Source organism: Macrobrachium rosenbergii, chromosome 19 (genome assembly GCF_040412425.1).
Source record: "Macrobrachium rosenbergii isolate ZJJX-2024 chromosome 19, ASM4041242v1, whole genome shotgun sequence".
Taxonomy (NCBI): Eukaryota; Metazoa; Arthropoda; class Malacostraca; order Decapoda; family Palaemonidae; genus Macrobrachium; species Macrobrachium rosenbergii.
The window spans coordinates 18,476,657-18,501,656 of record NC_089759.1 but is presented as its reverse complement, the minus strand read 5'-3'; the positions used below and the strand labels follow the sequence as shown (position 1 = coordinate 18,501,656).

The 25,000-nt window shown below is 36.2% G+C and overlaps 2 protein-coding genes across 2 annotated transcripts in view; one reads left to right on the top strand and one right to left on the bottom strand.

The window, feature by feature from the left end:
- Positions 1-9,852: 9,852 nt before the first annotated feature.
- LOC136848675 (uncharacterized) lies at positions 9,853-19,902 on the top strand. Its single transcript, XM_067121126.1, has 8 exons — positions 9,853-10,913; positions 12,509-13,655; positions 15,065-15,143; positions 15,354-15,437; positions 15,627-15,718; positions 16,679-16,865; positions 17,289-17,378; positions 18,756-19,902. The coding sequence occupies exons 1-8, from the start codon at positions 10,218-10,220 to the stop codon at positions 18,961-18,963; spliced, it is 2,583 nt and encodes an 860-aa protein (XP_066977227.1). The 5' UTR covers positions 9,853-10,217; the 3' UTR covers positions 18,964-19,902.
- A 3,435-nt stretch (positions 19,903-23,337) lies between these two features.
- The window catches only part of LOC136848437 (carbohydrate sulfotransferase 1-like), a 3,334-nt gene continuing 1,671 nt past the window's right edge, over positions 23,338-25,000 (bottom strand). Inside the window, exon 2 of the mRNA XM_067120725.1 lies at positions 23,338-23,879. Coding sequence (XP_066976826.1) covers positions 23,483-23,879 — 397 coding nt within the window. The 3' untranslated portion in view covers positions 23,338-23,482. The remainder of the gene's footprint in view (positions 23,880-25,000) is intronic.

The following is a 25,000-nucleotide window of genomic DNA, read 5'->3' as shown; positions in this document are numbered from 1 at the left end:
ATATATATATACACACACACACACACGCAAACAAAAACATTGTTGTTTTGACCTGCCTATTGAATGTTCAGATCTCACTTGCCGTATATGGAGGCCCACGTACAGTAGGTGTGTGAATGACTACTGTCTTTTCCCATAATAGCAAAGAAGTTCCTATACTTAAATCACTATGTTAGTTATATCGTTTACCTCTACTTCTTAGTTTTTATTTCTCTGTTAGAGTCACAAGCGACATTTTAGAGGGACCTGCACTTTGAGAGTTTTATGTAATATTCATTTCCCACAGAAATCACAAAGAAGCTTTAGTGCGTAATGATTTAGGTTAGAAGAGAGCAGCTTACCTTATAACATTTGCCTTAAGATGAGTTATTTAATTATTATTGCATGCCTAACCAAACAGAGTTGCCGCTTTTAGTATTTATTTTTTAGATGCTGCATTTTCATAGAAAGCTACTTTTCAAATATAATCGCTTCCACTGAAAGGACTTGAGCGTTTTTGAAGAGAGAAACGTTAATTGTATTTTTAGCTTAACTCTTCCAAAGATTTTATTGTCTTTTATATATATATGAACATGATACACATGCTATATATTTTTTCAAACAGAGAATGAGATCATATTATATTTTAGTCGTAAATACCAGGTATTGTTCTGAAGTCATTCACTTTACGTGAAATTGCAACTTGCCATATATATACTATATATACAGTATATATATATATATATATATATATATATATATATATATATATATATATATATATATATATATATATATATATATATATATAATTTAGGAACAACTTCTCCCATTGTGGCAGCGTAGCAGTTTAAAGCAGTTGACTTCATAAGCTAAGTGCTTACGGGCTGCTGTAGAGCAAGAGCCCGTGCCTGCACAAGGCTGGCTAAATCTAAGTAATAGCTGAGTGCTAGTAATTCCTCGTTTTGAATATTCCACCTCATGTATTATTCCAGTGAAAAATAATCAGTATATCTTTCATACATTTTGTGTACATCGCCGTTCGACAAGATTGTGTGTAAATTTCTAAGTAATCCTTATGCGGTGACCATGTATGTAATTTTCTAGTTTTCTAAACTGAAAAAGTCTATGAATTTTTATAACCCGGTAATTTCTAAACAGCGACCTTGTGTGTAATTTTCACTCTTGAAGGACTGGTTTTTCTATGTAACTTTCAATGTAATCTTTGAACATCTTTTTTTGGGAAAATCTCGATGCAAGGTCAGCTCCTGAAGTAGTTCCTTCCTGTAACAACAAAATTCATAAACGAATAGTTATTGTTAGCTGTTCTTCAGTGGCAAATTGTGGATATCAGAATGCTAAACCTTCCTTTCCGGGACATTCTGGGACTAGTCAAAGGAAGATCCTTGTTGTGGTGTGCGCGGGGGGGAGGAGGGGGGGGGGAATTGTATTTGCAATTGTTCCAGTGTCCTATTTTTTTTAAAGGATTTTTATTGAATGAACTTAGGGATTTGTGAGTGAACATTTGTAAACAATAGTAATGAAGGCAGGTGTCTATAGGATAAGTCATATGTTTTTTTTATGTGATGATGTTTATACTGTTAGAATTCTAAGGAGATGATTTTTCTATACAAGATGTCTTTGTACGTAGAGTTTAAGCGTTGTTTACATCATTCCAGTGATTGTGATGTTTTCCATGTGATTCTAATATTAGGGCAAAGAGGTATCGCTTAAGGCTTTTCGGAAAACTGCAAAGCACGGGGAAATGAGAATGTATGGCATATTTGATGATTTGAAAATTCATTAGAATTTGATTTGATCTTAAATTTGACGATAGAGTCTGAATTACGTTATGAACACGAATTTCAGCTGAAAGATGGGATGATTAAGGATTATAGGTTCCGAAGAATTACATTTTGAGTCTGAAATTGAAAACAGTGTCGAGTTAGTCATTGAATAGTAATTGTTTTGAATGTCAGTAAGTTTTTGCCAAGATTGTCGAAGCTTTCAACTTCATGCCGGGCCTAAAATAATATAGACTGCAATGGAGAAGTTGGGCTCAAATGATTTGAAATAAGGGTGTTTACCAGATTTCCTGTGACATAAACTAAAGTGGACAATCTGGTTATTGAAATAGCCCAGATGAGTTAAGGTGTACCGTATTCAAAGATGTTGAGATCGCCTTGTACCCTATTCTTTCGTCAACTACTCAAAAACGATAATGAGAGAGAGAGAGAGAGAGAGAGAGAGAGAGAGAGAGAGAGAGAGAGAGAGAGAGAGAGAGAGAAAACACATTGGACGTGGATATTATGAGATAGCTATATTATGCTCTTTGAAACATATACGATAAATAAAAAGGGTACCAATTCTGAAATTTGAAATTTGAGAGGAGGGGAGTGCTTTGCAGTTCTGATCCGCCTTACGGCAGCTTTGTAAAAATAATATTTTTGTTATATTGTTGTATGAGAATATATACGTTTGCAGCTCTGAATGATAAAAATGATTTGCCTCGTTTTTCAGGACCGTAGTTGAAATGGGTACAATGATTCTGCAGCTTTAGAAGAGAAAAACACGTTTTTTGTGTTTTCCACAATGCTGCAATTATTACTGCAGTACCTTTGCAGCTTTGAATTAGAAATATTCATGTTGTTTTTTCACAGCTGCTATACGAATTGTGTGAGTGTTTTGTATTCTGCGTCATTTGTCTGTGATTACAATCAAAAACAATGTGTGGATGTGAGTGTTTTGCGCCAAAGATGAAGTTTTTCTTGTCACGGTCTTGTTAGAATATGAATAAAATAATAATCTTGGGATCGAACTTTAGTTTCATTGCCTTTTCTTTCACTGATCTTATGTAGTTTAACTTAACAGATGATTAAGGTTATCATTTCATGCCAAGATGTTAATCAAACACGTCGATGCATATGTGGTTACCAAGCAGTTGTATACGTACTCTTAAAGAAATCCTGATTTTTGGCTTAAAATCAAAGCTTTGCTTTCAGTACTCGGAGTATTATATTGATAACCACTGTTTCGAAGCATCGAAAAAAAAGGAATGATATTTGGCTCTAAATGGAGGCCTACTTGAAGCCCTTTTACTTTACCTCCTTTCCTCCATCTTTCGACTCTCCGACCGGCCAATGAAGAATTAGAGGAATTTATTTCTGGTGATAGAAATTCATTTCTCGTCATAATGTGGTTCGGATTCCGCAATAAGCTGCAGGTCCCGTCGCTAGGTAACCAGTTGGTTCTTAGCCACGTAAAATAAATCTAATCCTTCGGGCCAGTCCTAGGAGAGCTGTTAACCCGCTCAGTGGTCTGGTTCAACTAAGATATATTTAACTTTTTCCTCCATCTTGCTGTCCAGCCTTTCTAACAATTACTTCTTACTGCAAATTGTGGGGTTTTCTCCCACTTCCACCTTTAGATCCTTGCACTGTACTTCCTGGATCTCTTTGCCTTGCTGTCCAACCACTCCAGCTTCCTCTTCTCACTGTCCGAAGCGCTGAAAGGTCGAAAGTACACCAGTGCTTGGCTTGACAACCTAAACCCCTCGTAGGGAGGTAGTGCCGTCAGTGGACCCCATGCGGTGTAGTGTGGGCATTACTTACGGCTCTTTGTAGCGTCCCTTCTGCCCCTAGCTGCAACCTTTTCATTCCTTCTACTGTACCTCCGTCCATATTCGCTTTCTTCCATCTTACTTTCCAGCCTTTCCTAACAATTGATTCATAGTGCCACTGCAACGGTTTCCTCCTGCCACACCTTTCAAACCTTTTCACTGTCAATTTCCGTTTCCGAGCTGAATGACCTCATAGGTCTCCGCGCTTGGCCCTTGGCCTAAATTCTATATTCTTCCAGACAACCTAAATTTTATAAACCAATCATAAGTCAACTCTGGTCCAGGGAATATTCTGCAACTAGAATATGGCCCCGAATATTAAGGTGTTTTGAGATAGTATTCTGTTAATCTGCCTGAAAACCTGAGTTTCTTATGACATGTTAAGCAGAGGGAATCTTAGCTGTTTTACAGCGTGTCCAATTAATGATCAGTGTATGGAAATATTGGATAACTGTAAGGATGCTTTTGTTAACCACAATAACATATTGAAAGTAATTTTCTTTTCCTATTACCCATCTGTCATCGGAAGAAAGGACAGCAACAAGAGGTGTCTTAAGCACTTTAATCTGTAATCCATGTAATTTTGTCAATTCTTTCAAGTCTGAGTATTTTTTTACTAATTCATTATTGTCACTGTTTAGATCAATCATTTGAATGTAGCTGCTATGAATATGAATGTAAAGTGTGCTTTCATTTCAATAAAAAAAAAATTGCTTTTATTCTTATTACTTTAATCTCTTCATCCCCAGTCATGCGGTATACTGTAGGCATTACTTACGGCTCAGTGCAGCATCCTTTCGGCCCTTAGCTGCAACCCCTTTCATTCCTTTAACTGTACCTCCGTTCATATTCTCTTTCTTCCATTTACTTTTCACCCTCTCCTAACAATTGATTCATAGTGCAACTGCGAGCTTTTCCTCCTGTTACACCTTTCAAACCTTTCTACTCTCAGTTTTCCTTTCAGCGCTGAATGACCTCATAGGTCCAAGCGCTTGGTCTTTGGCCAAAATTCTATATCCCTACGTAAATCTCTCCATAATTCCGACAGACTTGATGACAGAAAAAGATTCATCAAAATTTACAGAACTTGGGAAGAACCACTCGGACTGGAGGAAATGAACAAAGTCACCGATGAAAGCTCCTCAGTGGTTCACCTTTGGGAGCAAGGTAAAGAACCCCAGTGTCGGAATTCCCTGAGTGGAGAGTTGAATAACCTCCGGGGGTCTTGAAATTAGTGTCCAGGAAATGATTCCATTTTCTCCACTAAACGTACACAAAGAATCAAACGTGTTGTTTGCCTTGATGAATGCCAGTAATACACTACAGTAAATTGCATCAATGTTAGGACACTTCATTGTTTCTCAAACGGTTATAGAACGCAAATGTCACACTAAAACTACATCAGATTTGTGCGTATGTTGTTAAAAGATTTTCCCCAACTTGAAACTGCATCACGTTCGTACGTATGTTGGAAATAAACTTTCTCTCCCCCTAATTTTGGAAACTCTCTTTCCCGACTGAATGTCAATTAACCGAAATGACGTTAGGAATAAGATAGAGCAACTAGATCGGTGGTAAATCTGAGTCAATAGATAAATGATGTTATTATTCAAGCGCCAATATTTTAACGTCGCGTCATGATTTGCTTTAAAATAATCCTGAAGTATAATTCCGGATAATCGGACAGTGTTTGGAAATTTCTGGTATCTGTCCCGTCTGCATTTTCCCCGGATGTAACCGAGTACTGGGACCTTTCCCTGAAAAAAGCGGGAAGCCATATCTTAAAAACTAATCAGAGAACTTTCTTGAAAATAATCTCATTATGTTTCTCACGCCCAAATTACTCTGAAAGTACAAATGCAACCTAACCTAGCCTAAGGGCATGCCAAAAAGACCGGGACATACATCTCAGAAATTTGCGTCCCGTCTAAGAAGGGTCTCAAGGCGGTAGTGGGTGCAGGGCCAGTTGGCTATTTAGGGGTTAAGGATCAAGAACACTACAAAAGTGTAGTTATTAGACACCTCATGGTCAAGGCGAGTGGGGAGAGAGACACTTTGAAAAAGTTGTTCTTGAACTATGAAAACATAGCTTATGATACACATATACATATAGCATATACATAAATATACATATACATATGTAAGTATTATATATATATATAAATGCAAATCTAAAAATATATATGTATATATTTATATATATGCATATATATATATATATATATATATATATATATATATATATATATATATATATATATATATATATATATATATATATATATATATATATATATATATAGTGTCTGTGTTTGTAGACAAACGTATGAACCGGAACTGGAACTCTGTAAACTCATCATAAAGGAAATACCAGGGAAAAGCATCCTGATAATTAAGAATCTTTTGTGTGTGTGTGTGTGTGTGTTTGTGTGTTTTAATGCCGATGTTTCGCTACGCATCTGCAGTCGGATTTCCTAGCCATAAATATGCAACGTCAGATGTGTTGCAAAACGTTGGCATTGGTAAGAAAAGCCTCTTAATAATCAAGAGTCTTTTCCTGTTATTTCCTTTGTGAAATGTATGCCGAGTTCCGGGTTCGCTTTATACGTGTGTCCATGCACACACACACATAATATACATACATACATACATACATACACACATTATATATATATATATATATATATATATATATATATATATATATATATATATATATATATATATATATATAAAATATATATATATACATATATTTATTATATATATAAATATAAATATATATATATATATATATATATATATATATATATATATATATATATATATATATATATATGTACATATACACACGTATATCCCAACAACAAGCGTAAGTAAACAAGTTTCATGTAATAACGGAAAACTCACTTCAGGCCACTTTACCGACAGAATAGCACAGTTTTGATCAAGAAGCCCAACCGGTTTCGTTCTTCTTCCTCGTATTTTTCTGAAGGCGAAGGAAGAGTCCAGTTCTCGATACGTATGGACCTCAGTAAACCCATTAACTTAATAACTTTTATAGTCTTCCTTTTGCCCTTCCTATTCTGTGGACCATTTTGGCTGCGGGAATCTGTTATTTGGGAAGTTAATTGATAATAAATTAAATTTCATGAAACATATAAATATTCTATCTATTATTCTGGAAATTAGATGAGAATGAATTAGATTTCATGAAACGTATAAACATTATATCTATTATTTGGTAAAGTAAATGAGAATGAATTAAATTTCACGAAAATTTAAATATTTTTCTATTATTTGGCAAATTAAATGAGAATGAATAAAATTTCTTGAAACATATAAATAATCTATCTATTATTTGGGAAATTAATTGAGAATGAATAAAATTTCTTGAATCATATAAATATTCGATCTATTATTTGGTAAAATCAATGCGAATGAATTAAATTTCATGAAACTTATAAATACTCTATCTATTATTAGGTAAAGTTAATGAGAATGAATTAAATTTCATGAAACTATAAATATTCTTTCTATTATTTTGTAAATTAAATGATAATGAATAAAAATTTTTGAAACATATAAATACTTTATCTATTATTTGGTCTTAAATGAGAATTAATTAAATTTCATGAAACTTATAAATATTCTATCTATTATTTGGCAAAGTAAATGAGAATGAATTAAATTTCATAAAACTATAAATATTCTTTCTGGTATTTGGTAAATTCAATGAGAATGAATAAAATTTCATGAAACTTATAAACATTCAATCTATTAATTGGTAAATTAAATGACAATGAATTAAATGTTATGAAACATATAAATACTCTATCTATTTTTTTGGAAATTAAATGAGAATGAATTAAGTTTCATAAAACTACAAATATTCTCTCTGTTATCTGGTAAATTAAATGAGAATGAATACATTTTTTGAAACATATAAATATTCTATCTGTTATTTGGTAAATTCAATGAGAATGCATAAAATTTCATGAAATATAAATATTCTATCTATAATTTGGTAAATTCAATGAGAATGAATTAAGTACCATGAAACATGTAAATATTCTATACTTTTATGAACTTGTTAAAGTTAAAGTCCTCCTGGGCCTCTGTAGGCTCATAGGGCAGGCGCTGATCTCCTGTTTCTTAGGCCGGCAGCCAATGGGGGACAGGTCCCAATGCCTATGACATGTGGCCAGTGGGTCGCTAGGCCCACTGTTTAACTCCCCAACCCAAGGGCTGGTACCTATTTTCCTACTGAACCTCTCGGGTTTTTCCGGACCGTTAGGTTGACGTAGACCGAAATATTTGTAGGTCTTCATTTTTATTTAATTTTTTCCCCCCCTCATATTTCGATCGTTTCAATTTTTAAAATGATTTTAACTGGTAATTTCAGGACTAAGAGTTCCCTCATTGTAACCTTATGGCGTGGACATAGGTATAACAAACAAGAATAATTTATTTGTTGCTTGACCTACTCTCTTCCTCATTTGTCTGTCTCCTTTCTCTCTGTGTCTGCTTGTCTGTCTCTATCAAATAAACTGATCTCTCCATCTTGAAAAGAAAGTCTTCTTCTTTATAACCGGGTTTGTCTGTTTGTTCCTTTCTCTTTTCATTAGCAGCCACGGCCCCCACGCCCTCCTCTCTCTCTTTATAATCAGGTTTGTCTGTCTGTTCTTTTATCTTTTTATTAGTAGCTCTCTCTCTCTCTCTCTCTCTCTCTCTCTCTCTCTCTCTCTCTCTCTCTTTATAATTAGCTGTGTCTGTTCCTTTCTCTTTTTTTCAGTAGCTCTCTCTCTCTCTCCCTCACTTTCTCTCTCTCTCCCTCTCTCTTTATAACTAGGTGTGTCTGTTCCTCTCTCATTTTATCAGTAGCTCTCTCTCTCTCTCTCTCTCTCTCTCTCTCTCTCTCTCTCTCTCTCATGAATCAAAGATCCAATCTATGAGAATAAAACGTTCGCAGCATCGGTCAAGTCGTATTCAGTGCATAAACAGAAGGCTCAACAACCTTTCGTCAAACCTCCTTCCCTCTTCCTTCCTCTAAAAACTTCTTAATTAAGGAAACCAATCTCTCGTCTTCCATTCTCTCCAAGGGCGCAAACCACATCAAAGTACTTTTCACCACCCCTTCGTCACCCATTCCGTTGGATTATAACTGCCATACAGCAGCCTCTCCTCTCCTATTTCCATTCTATGGTAATTTGATTGTTCTTAAACGCTCTGAAGGGTCCCTGCCGTAATAATATTCCAATTTACTTTAAACCTTAAACTCTCGTTTCAATCACTTACATCTTTTCAGTATCTACTTTCCAGAATTCAACATTATAGGCCTACTCATCACACTGATTACTTTCCACAATTCAACATTATAGGCCTACTCATCACACTGATACATTAAACCGTCTCTCTATTTGCACCGTTCATCTCTCAGTCTACTGTGTTTGTTCATTGCATTTCGTCTTTACCAGTTCCTCTCCCAACTTCTTCCTTAATGCACTGTCCAGATCTATCCAGAATCGACCACACAAATCCTCTTCTTGCTTCACTGGTCATCTCTCATTTTACTTCTTCTTTTGTTTCGCTTTCTTCATAAATACGTGTTCTTTATGCTATAATTCCGTTTTCTTCTTAAGTTCTTTCCACGTCGGTATCTTTCAATCTAAGGAAAAGTTTAATCAGAGGTGTTTGTGCGTATATTGACGTTCGTAGCTTGTTAAATAAAAAAAAAAGAAGAATTTAAATGCGCACACGCATGTCAGATCAGCGAGGAGAACGGGTTCTGTCTTCATGAGCAGTTGAACAAATGCGCAAATTCTGGTTGTATTTTTTTATTGGCTTAATGTTATTGCTATATATATATATATATATATATATATATATATATATATATATATATATATATATATATATATATACTGTATGTAAAATAGTGTGTGTATGTATATTTTATATACATACAGTTGAAAGACAAAATAGCAAGTGCAAATGAGCAAATTATATAAATCTGTTGAACGTATGGCAGGAAAACATAGACTTGGATGTGTGACGTCATACAACGGGGAAACTCCCGGAACACTGAACTACGACGACCAGCTTTCTCTCTGTCTGTCTGCGTGTCTGTCTGAAATCTGTTTCTATTCGTTCTTTTATTTAAATAAAGGGAAAAATACCTAGTGTCAAACGTATAAATAATAACAGAGTCACTGGTCTCCTGAACGAAACGATGAGTATGCTGTGCGTCGTGTATGGCGTCGCTGAAGGAGAATAGTAACAAAGACAAGGTCAGGCGCCTTGTTGCTTAACCCGCCCGCCGCCGTAGACCGAAGCTCCTCCCACTCGTGTTTTCCCAGCGATCATCCCGCGGACATACCAGTCAGGGCCCTTTGGGAAATTGGGACCAGTTGCAAGCTGGGATGGGTTGTAAAAGGAAGCAGTGAATGGAGCCTATGGTCAAGACGTCGAGGGTTTTAAAACTTCCTCTGGATTGTAAGAAGTGACTTAGAAAATAATTGACAAAACTCGGTCTAAAAGCTAAAGAACGTCGCCTGCTGTAATCTCCAGGATACTCAAGTTTATTGTGCTCTTTTATTGCCGTTAATTTCACAGGACTATGGAGCTCATTAACATCTTGATGATCCTCTGCGTGCTTGCCCCTGCGGCTTTGCCCAGGGTATTAGGAGACGCCCTAACTGATGGCAGCGCTCCAAAGCCTGGAAAATTAACAACACCACAGGCTTCCTACAACATACAACAAGGTGATAGCAGAACTACGACCGCAGGATTGGCTGGTGGCCATGTGTTGAACGTGATTTCTACTACGCCAGTGTCCCTTATATCAGCTACTAACTTCGCGTCCCATGGGGTAGCTAGCAGCCCCGTGTCCCTTGAATCAGCTATTAGTTCAGTGTCTTCCGGGTCACTTACTAGCCAAGTGTCCCCTGAATCAGCTGTTAGTTCAGTGTCTTCCGGGTCACCTACTAGCCAAGTGTCCCCTGAGGCAGCTACTAGCTTTGTGTACCCTGAGTCACCTAGTAGACAAGTGTCCCTTGAATCAGCTACTAGCCCAGTGCCCCATGAATCAGCTACTAAATCAGTGACCCCAGGGGCAGCTTCTGGCTCAGAGTCTCTTGCGATGGGTACCTCCAGCCCCATGGAATCGTGCCCGGTTATAGGGGGCCCCCAGGTGGCTGGGTCTATCGTTAAATGTTACTGCCAAGGAGATGAAATCCTTGAAGAAGGACAATGTCGACCCTACGACGGGAAAACTGTCATTCCCGTCCTGAAGGACTTCCTCTATCCTTGGGAGGTAAGTGGGTGTTTGTGATTAATGCAGATGTGACTACTAGCTTAATTCCTCTGAATTCCTGGATCGTTTTTAATAAACGAAGAAAAAAAATTCTGGATCGTTTGAAAGTATAAGTTATACGTGTTTCTGGGATAATTAATTTTAGTATTGTTGTTATTCCTACTGTTTGCGTTAAAGTTTTTTTCTTTGTGGGCATTGTTAATATCATTCGGTCAACAATTATTTCAGCTATTGTCACTGACCGCTCATGATATCAACAAGTAAAAAATGCGCCGAAGCTTCTTCGGCGCAATCGAGTTTTCTGCACAGCCGCTACAGCGTATAATCAAGACCACCGAAAATATAGCTGTATGAGCCACGGCCTATGAAACTTTAACCACGGCCCGGTGGTGGCCTATCCTATATAGTTGCCAGAAGCACGATTATGGCTAATTTTACCCTTAAATAAAATAAAAACTACTGAGGCTAGAGGGCTGCAATTTGGTATGTTTAATGACTGAAGGGTGGATGACCAACATACCAATTTGCAGCCCTCTATCCTCAGTAGTTTTCAAGATCTGAGGGTGGACAGAAAAATGTGCGGACGGACAGACAAAGCCGACACAATTGTTTTTTTTACAGAAAACTAAAAAGCGAGTATCACGCTATTAATCCTTCCCTTCTTAGTCTTTTTAAGAAACGCATTACCTCAAGATTATCGTTCTGACTGATCGATCATTTATTCTGTCTCGTGACACCTTTTACTAACTTATTATTTCATTGTCCGTAATTTCACAGATGTCCTTGAATGACGTCAAAAAGCTTTACTGCTTCAGAAATTGGCTGAATGTTGCATTAAAACTCTCATTGATTCAAAAACTTCAAAGAAACCCTTGGATGTTACCAATGACTTTCGATTGTCTCAGATGCTTCGTGTGCTGCAAAAAATGGTCTAAATGAGTAACTGGATGCTGCCAACAAGATTCCTTGCTTTAATTGCCTTCTAAAATAGTAGTTGATAATATCTAATTCCATTTATTACTTTTACAGCAATTAGGCCAAGAGGATTTAGAATACCAAAGAGAGAGAGAGAGAGAGAGAGAGAGAGAGAGAGAGAGAGAGAGAGAGAGAGCTAATCGTTCTTCTGTGTATAGAGGAGTTTTGATTTAATTTTTTTCTTTTATGCATCCACTCATTTATTTATTATTTGTTTATTTAGCTTCATGTATGTTGTTTATCATTCTTTTGCCGGATGTTTGTTAGTTCATTTTTCTTTTAATTCCCCTTTCTCTGCTTTCCATAGCATAGATATGTAAATAGAATTAGAATTTTCATTCAGGAATTGGAGATCAGATTTGCAATTTATGTCATACTGTATGGAGTTTTCTTTCATCCCATTCTGGCACACATAGACAGATAGATACTCAGTAGCTAGGCTTACCTTTTTGTATTCAGGATAAGAAAGATTCATTTACAACGCTTTTCATATTATTTGTGATCATCTCCCATGAGCAGTCGTAATGAAAGTGATATAGTTTTTGTTTGTTTAAGTACTTTATGTTAACTGTGTTTGATGACTTCTTTTGAAACTAGGGCTTTTATCTTTGTATTTCCAGGAAGATACAACCAACTACGACGTGGCTGTGGAAGACATCAACTGTGACCCAGCCAAACATCTCTCCTTCAACTTCACCAAGGGCCAGTTCCATTTGAGACCCCGAGGGGACATGGTCCTTCTCCAAAATGCCGGTGAACTCGAAGGCCAGCGCATCAACAAATACTGCCTCATCTACCACTTAAATTCTTACGGTGATTTGACATACATGATCAAGGCATGTGTGCCCATACCGTCTGTGCCAAGATGCTGTCCTCCTGGACTAGCCATGAAAGACGGTTCGTGTCAGCCAGCCAGGACGCCTCAGTTGCTCAGACCTCCTATATCTGCCAAGCCATTTTCCAAGAGCGTAGCCTGGTCCAACATAACGAATTACGTCAGTCCACTGAAATGCGAATCCGAACCCATGATAACTATTCCACTTAAATACAAGCAGTCAAACTTACTGTCCCTTGCTGATGGTGTAGTAAATGGTTGGGTTCCAGATGAGGAAGACAAGAGACGCGTATATTACCAGTGCCCTGAATATTGTGTTGATGGGATTGAAAACTCTGATGGCTCTACTGATTACTTCACGAGCTTTTGCTACATCAGTCCGACAGAGGCCTTTCAGAAATCCTGCCCAGATGGAAAGTGCATCAACAAGTGCTGCAAAAAGGGATACTCGGTTGACGTCAATCGCTTCAGCTGCGTACCAGACTCCAGCAATGCTTTCAGTCCACCTGGTTTGTCTAGTTTCAATGTTGTGACTGGATGGCCTGTGTGCAATGCAATTACCAAAGCCGAGGGGGTGGTCAACATAGGCATGGATGGTAGTCTGAATGCTGAAGACAGAGTTATTCCCACCACCGATTTCTGCATTGATACATTCATCAGCAATGATATTCGTGAACAGAGTGCGCTGATATGCCTAAATGACACTCCCACTTGGCTGAAGGTGCGACCAGTTCTGTTTTCTATATGTCAGGTGATTTCTCTCATGTTCCTGATTACCACCATCTTTTATCTGCTATTGTCTCCAAGGTTACTGGCCAGTGAAGGATTGCACCTATTCTGTTATGCAGTATCCCTCTGTATTGCATATTCCGCAAGTCTGGCTGTTCATATTTCTGGTGAAACCATTGGTGACGCAGCCTGTTTCAGAATCGGTAAGATTTAACTTATTTCTTTTGTTATTTATTTATTCTTAACTTAACCAGGGTACTATTGTTATGGTTCTATCTTATGGTAGTGCTATTTCCAAATGTTAATTTTAACAATTCTTTAAGCTTTTTGGGGGGCTCAATTACCAGAGGGACAGAAAACACACAGGCATAAGTACAGTACCACTACTGCTACACAAGTAGATTAAGAAAGAAATGTCATTTCAGAGTGATTATTTGAGATAGGATTTACTGGGGAACTTTGAAAATCGTGTTGATTTTCTATATTCAGTCTTCAATATAGACTGAGTTATGGTGAATTACTACTAGCACCTCAGCACCAGCAGAATGGGGCTTATAAGGAATTTGAGAGTACACCAAGTGAATAATGCAATTGTACAGCCATATTTGCCATGCTTGAGGCTCCCCATCACCTATGCTATTCAGCTGCAGTAGCAATGTTGAGAGTAAATCAGATTGGCACTGTTGGTGTTAACAGTGGCTTTGAGAATCATATTGCCAAAAATATCAAATGTGGAAAGACATAATTCTCCAGGGATTGTTGTTCGTTGATTTGAGAAATAAAAAGATAGGTACAGATAAAAATTCCTTATTTTTTGTTTTGTATGATGACAGCTTCAGGACAGATATCCAAGGGGCTTCAAAGTTTGTTCAGAGACTTTCAACTCCGTAGGACCTAATAATAAGATTTTGGCCCAAGTGGTTTGTGTCAAGAATTTAATGCATAAGAGTTTGTCTGATACTTTCGGACATTAGGGTTCGTGCTAACAACTTAGGGGCACCAAGGTATGTGTGAAGAGTTTGGGGCGATCTGGTTTATTCTAAATGTTTGAAAGCATTACAACTTGTGTGGAAGGTTTGGAGGCATTTGAGTTCGTGAGAAAGACTCAGGGACACCAAAGTTTTTGTGAAAGTTCTTGGGGGCATTAGGGTTTTTGTGAAAGCTTTAGGAGTATTACGGTTCATGTGAAGCGTATGGGGGACATAATGGATTATGTAAAGAAATTATCCGACAGACATTATGGTTTGTGTGAAGGTTTGGGACGATAAAGTTTGTGTGAAAATCCGCTCTATATAACCACACAGACAGTAGCAAATATTCCAGACTACTTTTCACCTAATCTGCTTCCCTTTTGTAGAAGACGTTTCTTTGGTGTATGGAATATTTTTAGTTTTTACTTAACACTTAGGAAAAAGGATTATGATAAATGGATGCTACATAACTTTTTCTAATATTATATAATCACTGAGCACATAAATTACTATAGATTTCAATGAAGTAAACTGAGGTGGATGATTTTTTCGAGTATTGGATTCACCCTCAGTAGTCTATAAATATTCTATTTATCCTTTCAAAAGCTCGTGAATAGTAACAAATCATTTGAACGTTACAGCCATCGTTATGCAGTTTGGATTCCTTGCAACGTACTTCTGGTTGAATGTAATGAGCTGTGAGACCTGGAGAGAGACAAGGTAAGGAGTTGTAATAACTACTTTTTAAGGCTGACATTTACTCTACATGAGTATTATGTAGCCTTTTTAATCTTGGAAACATACAGTTGCCATAAACAGTAGTTCTGAAAATCCTTTATTTGGTTTTGGTAGAATTTGAAAGTGATCGGAATTCATTTTCTTAGTTGACCGTCAAAGACAAGTCAAGAAATCTGTTTTGTGCATTTCCAGGAGTCTCAGGGATAACTTGCCCATCAAATTATACCAGAGGAGTACCTACGCGCTGTATGGCTGGGGAATACCCCTTGGCATATGGTAAGTCTAGTTTTGCACTCAGAGCTTTCATAACAACTAATACCCTGCAGCAAAAATCTTGCCCACCTTACGCACATTGCGATTTAATTTTGTAGTAGTTTAGGCTGTGATAATGTCATGTACAATAAGTCATACATCTTTCTTTCTATGAAACATACTGACAGTGACTGATCTGCCGTATTTTTTCAGCATAATTACAATTGTAATGCAGAACCTGGCTCCCGATAACGTTTGGGGTGTGATCAAGCCTTACATTGGCGTCTCACGATGTTGGTTTTATGGTAAGCTGAGGTTTTATTTTATTCTTGAGAGTGGTTAATGGCATTCACTTTCCTTTAAAAAGATCATGAGGGGTAATGTCCCTTAGAAGTTTTGAACGGTAATGTCCTTTGGATAAGACCTTGAACAGTCCTTAGAAAAGATTAAAGAAGGTTATAAACGGTTTTGTCCTTTACGGAGAACAAGAAAGTGTTTTTTTTTTAAGAAGAAATATGAAGAGTACTCTCCTTTAGTGGAAACCCTGAACAGTCTTACCTTTCAGAGAAAGTCATGGAAAATTGCCTAAGATTCCTTAAAAAGGAACCCTAGAGTATTGTCCTTTAGGGAAGGCCTTAAACACTGGTCTCCTTTAGAGAAATCCTAAATTGTTTTCCTTTATAGGGATTCCTGGGGTAGTTTGCTTTGGATACTGCCATAAAAATAAAGTACTTTTTAAAGGAATATGAAGAGTCAGTTTTCGGAGAGTACCTTACAATTGTATTTTATCGAGATGATATATAGATTAACATTTATTAGGGATCATGTATGAGTGGAGTCCTTAATAAAAAAATCCATCAATAAATTCGTTTAACAATTGATTATAAAGGTGGGAACAACTGTCATACAATGTACATATCGGAATATCTGTTACGAAGATTTTAACTTTGTCTGGTACCAGATTTTGAACGATTTGCTCATTATTTCTTGACTCTACCCGCACACCCACACACAGACGCGCGTGCATGTACACACACACACATATATATATGCATATATATATATATATATATATATATATATATATATATATATATATATATATATATATATATATTAAAAATAAGATCAGGGCAAGTGGGTATACCTTAACTCATGTCTATCATCTATCCAGAGTCACTACGTTGCCTTCCTTCAAAGTTAGGTTCAGTTAAGCTTCACTTCCCATCTGCCTTTGAACAAAAAAAATATTGCGATATTTTCAGATGATGCGGCTCTGCTAGTCTACTTCTACGGCCCGATTGGCATCCTATCTGCGTGCAACGTACTGCTTCTCGCCCTGGCACGTCTCAACTACAGGCAAGTGACCAAGACCTCAAGGAACAAGGGAAATCAAATTGAAAACGACCAGGAAAAGAAATCCTCAACAGAAATCACTGGTCGCGTTAAAGGGTAAGCCCAATACATCTCACAGTTGGTTGGTTAGTGTTTATTAAAGCCTAATGTGGACCTCTGGACATTGCCAAACAAGTGAGAGCTAATTTTTCTCAGCAGATCATACCTATCTTGATTAGACTGTGTCTAAAGTAATTTGGTAGTGTATAAAATGCCTAGTGTGGACCTCTGGATTTCACAGACCAACTGAGACCTCACATTTGCCCTAACATAGCTACAGATCTTACCTGACTCGTTTAGTGTATGTTAAGGGTAATATTAGCAATCTTTTACAGAGCACAAAATTCGAATAATATTTCAAACCTGAATGAAGATCTTTTCTATTGTATATGCAAATGGCTGTGTTGTTGAAGGAACGTGAAATAACAATTTATGCTTCACGAGACGATTAATATATGTTTTTCTGGTTTATCTGTGCAGTTTCTCTACGCGGTTGAATCTCCTGACTTTTGTGGTCGTGTGCTGGTGTACGGAAGTCATTTCGTGGAAAGTGGTTCCCGTGGAGCTCTGGTGAGTCCCTAATTTCGCGATTCCCTTCACCCTCATTAAGTGGAGGTGCTGCAATTTTCTTTGAATTTATGATTCGCGGGGGGACTAATTACTCCTCCGTCGAAGATGGACCTTGCTAAATATATTTGGCTGGATCTAATCAAGTTCTTGGATTTATATATGCAGTATATATAAATGTATGTGTATGTATATATATTTATGTATATATATATATTTATATATATAACATTTATATATATATATATATATATATATATATATATATATATATATATATATATATATATATATATATATATATATATATACACATATAGGAATATAAATATATACATATATACAATATATATATACATATGTATATATACAAATATATGTATACATATTTATATGTGTATATATTATATGTATATATTTGCATATGTTTATTTCTTTATGTACACATACTGTATATACAGTATACAAATATACATGTATTTATATATGTATATATATACATATGTGTGTATGTATGTACGTATTTATATATACATATATATGCATGCATATATCTTTAAAAAATATATATATATGCATACACATAATATATATATATACATATAGTATATATATATATATATATATATATATATATATATATATATATATATATATATATATATATATATATATATATATATATATATATACAAAGACGAGTGTCTATTAAATAACTAGAAAATTATTAAATAACTCACCTTTATTTATATGTATTACAAATTTAATGCTTGTCACCTTCAATATACGAGTACTCCCCCATTTGCGCTAATACATTGCTACGGTCTCCTTTCCCACTGGTCAAAGGCATAGAGGAAATCAATTTCTGTCAGCTGTTTCAACACATCCGCCATTTTTCCCGAAAGTTTAATCAGTGCCATAGGGACACGTTTTGGGTCAGTTGACGCTGTAAAGAAGAAGACGGCGGATGCGTTGAAACAGCTGACAGAAATTGACTCCTCTATGCCTTTGACCAGTGTTGAAAGGAGACCGCAGCAATGTATTAGTCCTCGTATATTGAAGGGGACAAGCATTAAAGTTGTAATACATATAAATAAAGGTGAGTAATTTACTCAGGCTCGTTTTTTAATAGGCACACTCATGTTATATATATATATATATATATATATATATATATATATATATATATATATATATATATATATATATATATATATATATATATATATATATATTCATACATACATACATACATATATATATATATATATATATATATATATATATATATATATACTGTACTGTACATCTGACTAAAATTTAACCTCCACAGACACATTTGAATCGAAAATAAAAATGTTCCCATTTCCCCCATAACAGGGCACTGACAGACACCTTGAACTCCTTACAAGGGACCTACGTCCTCCTACTTCTGCTGTCGAGGACATGGAGAGCTCCACCAACAGACTCCAAGGGCAAAAACCTTCTCACAGTGTCGAAGAAAATTTTTGGGAAGCTGAGGAAATCTTTCCGCTACGAAGTCAATTCTTCAGATTCTAGGAGAAGTGAATTCAACGCAGCTGTTTGATCTATGTTCAGTTTTCCTTGCATGATCCTGCTTCGTCTTTTAGCTTTTTGAAAAAACCTTTTTGATGAGCAATGTCAGAAGGGATATTTCCCATTTTAATTACCTCCTCGCATCACATAACGGGTCTCGATCCCTCCTTTAACACTTATTTGCAGGCGCAAAGATGCCTTTGTGAGATGCAAATTAACAATTTATATTTTGAAGAGGTCGATGGAAGCTTGCTGCTAAATCAATCAAGTCAACTTCTGTTGACATGATAATCATCGCTGCTTGTCCCCAGCCTTTGATCTGTAGAAATGTGAAAAAATAATGAAAATAAAGTCCATCGATTTATTCGACTTACACTTGACTTTAAAACTATTATTCTGGCAAACTCTGGGTATGCACCATTACCTCCATCTCCAACTTTCCTCATTCCTTATTGTAATCTCCCCAAAAAAGCTTCCATTTCTCTGAAAGGGCCACCCCACCCCCTACTCAAAAAAAACCTCTCCCCTAAAAAAAATTTTCTGTAAAGAATAACAGTTCACAAAGAGATCAGCTTTCATAATGGAATTTCTCTAGTCAGAATCATTATCGTATGTTCATTAAAAAATTAGGTTAGGGAACTGAATACATAAAATAAGTGTTTGAGAACCGTGCCATATTTAAGATAAACAAACGGGATCTAGATATGAATAGGGAATAGTGGTGTAAGTATATAAAAACACACACAAATAATAATTAAAATGTTAAATAAGTGAGTGTAAAAAATGGAAAAGATGATCAACAACAAAAAAAAAAACAATATGTGCGTAAATTGAAGGTAGTTGATATTCAGTGGAAAGGGAATATCTACAGTAAGAAGAGACAGATTTATAAACACAACCTGCGGCAAGAAATGATAGATTTATAAAGACAACCTGCAGTAAGAAAAAAAACCCAGATTTATAAAGAAAATCTGCAGTAAGACAAGACATTTTTATAGAGAATAATCTGCGGTAAAAAAAAAAGTTTCACAAATAAAATCTGCAGTAAGAAAAAGTTTTACAAAAAAAAAAAAATGTAAAAAGCCAACCTCATATCAGGTAAGGGTGATAAATAACTACAACTGTACCTATGTCTCCAGGGAAGTTACGTCTTCATGCTATAAATAAACACTAAGTGTAATTGTGTGGCTGTCAAATAAAGTCTGTTACTGCGACGATTCGGATTCAAACAGCCACTACATGAAGTCGAAAATCTGTAAGATGGATCTGGATATGAGCTGAGGTATAATAAAATGTTGCTTAAATGAAATTCGTGTATTGAATTATATATCGTTATAAATATTTAATTGTTACTTTTAAGGAGAACTTATCATATGCTGTAAATATATAAAAAAAAATAAGTTTGAAAAAAATATTTTTGTTAAAAAAATTTTGCTCTCATTGCTATTCCCTAATTTTTCCAATTTCTAAAAATTCAGAATGGTTTTTATCCATTGGCTGGAATCGTGCAATTGCATAACAGGGAAATTTTTGTGATTTTGTGTATGCTGCTCTCTTATTGAAATTTCTTTGGGAGGAGAACGACAAAACAGACGAATTTACCTGAGTAACGATTTACCTGATCGACGTATCACATTATCCTAAATTAAGAGAGAAATTTGGATAAACTCCTTGAACCTGCTTTGTACTTTACCTCGACAAGGATGGGGAGAGAGTTCTCTTGAAAATGGGAGTGTACCTACCGTAGACTTTATCACCACGACAGCTGATCTGAATTATTGTCCTCTTCTTATGTCAATTCCTGAACTACGTTATAAGCAACTAACAGCTTACCAATGATCAGTTCGAATAAGAATGTAGCAAGAGGAACTGGGAAGGAAGAAGGTATGGCTTGAATCACCTGAAAATGAGCAGAATTGTCTCTTGAATCACTGGAAATTAGCTGCGGGAATTAGAGAAACAGTGAAATACCGTTTCGCAAGCTATCTCAAAAGAAGTCACGAGCTGATCGCCTTTTACCTGACTTCATGGTAGAATCTGTTAATAAGCTCTTTGTGTGGGGTGAAATACAGTCGATTACTGGTGGCCTACTGATAAGAGGTAAAAAGTAAAGTACGCTACGAATGAAAAGTACTTGACAACTTTATGGCCCTGCGTTGAAATACTTAGGGTATTATTTGAAAGCTTTCAGAGGAGAAAGGTTATTTGAGCATTATTTCTGCTTTCCTGTCATTTTCTTGAGTTTTCTCTTAATTTACGATCTGTTTGGCAGGCGAATCAATAATGACGAGGAGAAGCTGAAAAATTCTACACAATTTAAGAACTAAAGACACTGAAAAATTAAGTCAAAGTAAAACACGAGAGAGAGAGAGAGAGAGAGAGAGAGAGAGAGAGAGAGAGAGAGAGAGAGAGAGAGAGAGAGAGACCTATGCGCATGCAATCTGAGAAATCCCAGGTAATAAGCTGTCACAAGCCCCAATTCCATGCAATTTTCCTTCCTTACAGGTAATTTCGAGCGCAGTACCGCCTGGAAAAATGACTGAATCTCGTAATGAGTACCATGAATAAAAAAAAAAGAAACTTTCTTTTTATTTTGAGAAGTGAATATATTTTCCAGATGGAAAACAGGTATGCCATCGATAAGAAAATGATTTGTTAAGCATATCAAAGATAGCCTATTTCTGTGAGTATGTATGTATATATATGCGTATGTACGTATGCATGTATGTATGTAAACAAAGACAAAATCCACGAAGGACAGAGAAACAGTGGAGTGATGCAAGGCCTTTCGACTTAAGAGTCTTTACTTAGCGGCACTGCATTGTTTCTCTCACCTTCGTGGATTTTGTCTTTATTTATATATTCATCACGTTCCATATTTTCGTGATTTAGGTATACATGTACGTATGTACGTATGTATGTACGTATGTGTGTATGTATGGATGAAAGACTCAGTTTATAGAGAAACATACACGCGTCTGTGTTTGTTAGTTAGGAAATATACAGCTATCGGTATAGAAAGATAGAAGATAATTATCTTGCCCCTTTCCTTCAGTGAACGTTGGAACAAAGATTACCAAATGGAGAAAGGGATGAATGAATGGTATGCAAAAGTTATCATATTAATGTCTCAATTGTCGCGTAACCACGACTTTTTCTGTTCCTTTTCTTTCTATAATTTTTTTTTTGCTACATGTGACACAGCACATATATCATACACAAATTTCTCTATAATCTTAGTCTTGGATTTTAGAACTCTCAAACTTGATCGAAATGACCGCATTTTCATAGGCATCTAGACTTTTTGTTTTAAGTGATTTTCTAAAACTGATGATCGCTACATATCTTGGCTAGTTAGCGTTTCAGTCCTAGGTTGCAATTAATCTGTAACGTTTTCTCGTCGAAAGTTGAACTAGATAGTTTGTTACTCACTTAGAACAAATTCAAGTTTCAGTCTTCTTTCAGCCAAATTTGCTTGCAAATTTGCTTTCTAATTTGTCTCGTTTAAAGAAAATTTAGTTTTTAAGATTTCTTTAATGAACGAACTTGTCTTCTAACATTTGAGTCTTATTTAAACAAAGCTAAACTGCAAAGTTTGATTTTTACTTGAAAAAATTAATCTATGAATAAACAAAGTAAACAAGCAGAGTTTGAATCTTCTTCAGACAAAGCTACCCTGTACTTTTTTTTTTAAGCAAAGTTAACCTACAAAGGTATTTTCTCACCTTAAACAAAGACAATCTTTAATTTTAGTTTACTTTCAATAAAATTTCATGCCTCATTTTCTCGCTTATGCAAATTTAAAGTAGAAAGATTGTTTCTCCTTTAAACTAATTCTTTATCACTTAAAGCTAGTTCTAGTAAAATATGAGTGTATATTAAACACAACTGACCCCCTGAGTTTGTATTATTGATAAAGAAATTTGCCAGAAAGAATGCTTTTCATTTTAACAAAGCTATTACGTAAGTTTGCAGGTCATTTAAACAAAGTTAACCCTAGGAGAGCGTCTCATATAAATAAAGTATGCTTTATCAGAATGTTTCTCGGTTTACGAAGCCACAAGAGGCTGAATGACAACATTTATCAAATTTGTGAACAGTGAGGCAAGCTCGTATGTACACAACCTTTCAACTTCTGAATGTAAAGTAATGATAACAATTAAACACATATTGTGTGAATGTCCAAAGTATAATCAATAATCAGCAATTATTATCAAGTTTTGGAAATAAATTCATCAGTGAAATTTTGTCAGGAGCTTCAGCAATTCCAACTAATCTAATAATAAAATTCGTGAAATGCTGTAATTTAATTGGATATATATATATATATATATATATATATATATATATATATATATATATATATATATATATAAACAAATCCTTCGGTCCAGCCCTTTGAGAGCTGACAATCAGATCAATTGTCTGGTAAAGCTATTTCACTAATAATGGTAATTTTCGCCACGTATAAGTAATCTACAAACCTTCAACCTTTCCTTTACATTGTTGTGGGAAATTCAAATAAAAGCCAGACCGTTGTCTTTTGTCATTTAATCGCTCTCTTCTCTTCTCAAGCTCTGCCCTGAACCGCATACCTCACGAGATGTTGAAATCCAGGTGGCAAGGGAACCAAAGGCGCCAAGGCCTCGCCTCGAAGTTCTGATTCGGAACCAAAAACCCTGTATCCGTAAGCGTGTAGGACCCTCGAACTCGTCTTGCACGGCCTTCACCAGATGAAACGGCATCGCCCGGCGCCAACGGAACGGCGTGGTAGTTCCGTTCTTATTCATGCCGTACGGATGCGAATCCTCGTGAACAAGGCCGAGGGCGTGATTGGCTACGTGTCTCGCCACGAGATTCGTGTAAGGGATGCCGAGGAAACGGTACATCTGGCGGGCGTTTCGTTCCGTTCGTTTGGCCATGTCTTCGTATCTGAGGAGGGTGTACCTGATGTCGACGATAAAACGAGAGGAAGACGTGTATCGAAAGATCAGAAAATGAAATTGTCTTACTTAAGGAAGTAAATTACGAGATAAAAAGGGGTCATTCTTTCAAGTCCCCTTAACAATAAGTAAAGTAAAGTTATCTGTTGAATTAATACTATCGAACTGCCTCACACAGAAGAATAGAATAGAATAGAATAGAATAGAATAGAATAGAATAGAATAGAATATAGCATTTAGGCCAAAGGCCGAGCGCTGGGACCTAGGAGGTCATTCAACTCTGAGAGGAAAATTAAGACTAGAAAGGTTTCAAAGGTGTAACAGGAGGAAAACCTCGCAGTTGCACTATAATTGATTTGTCAGGAGAGGATGAATAGCCAGATGAATGAGAGAGAATATGAATGGAGGTACAGTAAAAGGAATAAAAGGGGTTACAGCTAGGGGCCGGAGGGACGCTGCTAAGAACCTTAAGTAATGCCTACATTGCACCGAGTGAGGTGCACTGACGGCACTGCCCCCCTACGGGGGCCCTCGCACAAAAGATTGATTGGTTATATATCGACCTTAGAAAGCATTTAAAACATTACCAGTTGCATTTTCCACTGTAAGCATTGAAATTCCCCGTTACAGTTTCAGAAATGTCTTATCAAGATCAGCCCAATTCAAATAACTGTTGCATCAATCCTTTGCAACAAAACAGCCTTTATTTGAGCAATGGTCAACCTAGTTACTTATATATAGATACAGAGATCAAAGCTTGTTTGACAGATGAGCCCATTACCTAATATCATCTCTCTATGCTGGGAAAAGCTGCGGTTTTTAAAATATTTGAAATCTTTGCAACTGAGCAAAGAAAGATGTTTCTTTTTCCCTAGGTACCTCTTAGGAAATGTTGTGTGATGGCTCCATTAATTTTTTGCAGCATTTATTCTCAAGATAACTTCTGGATAACCAGGCCCTTGTCCATTTGACTAACTCCTTTAGCTGTTCAAAGTCTTACATCTACTGGGATAATTCAACAGTGATATTGGCTGTATGAGGATAACTTGGGGAATAACTCGCGACAACAATCAAAGCCTATCTTGTAAGGATAACCTTTTCCAGTAGCCTTATCTAAGGAGACTA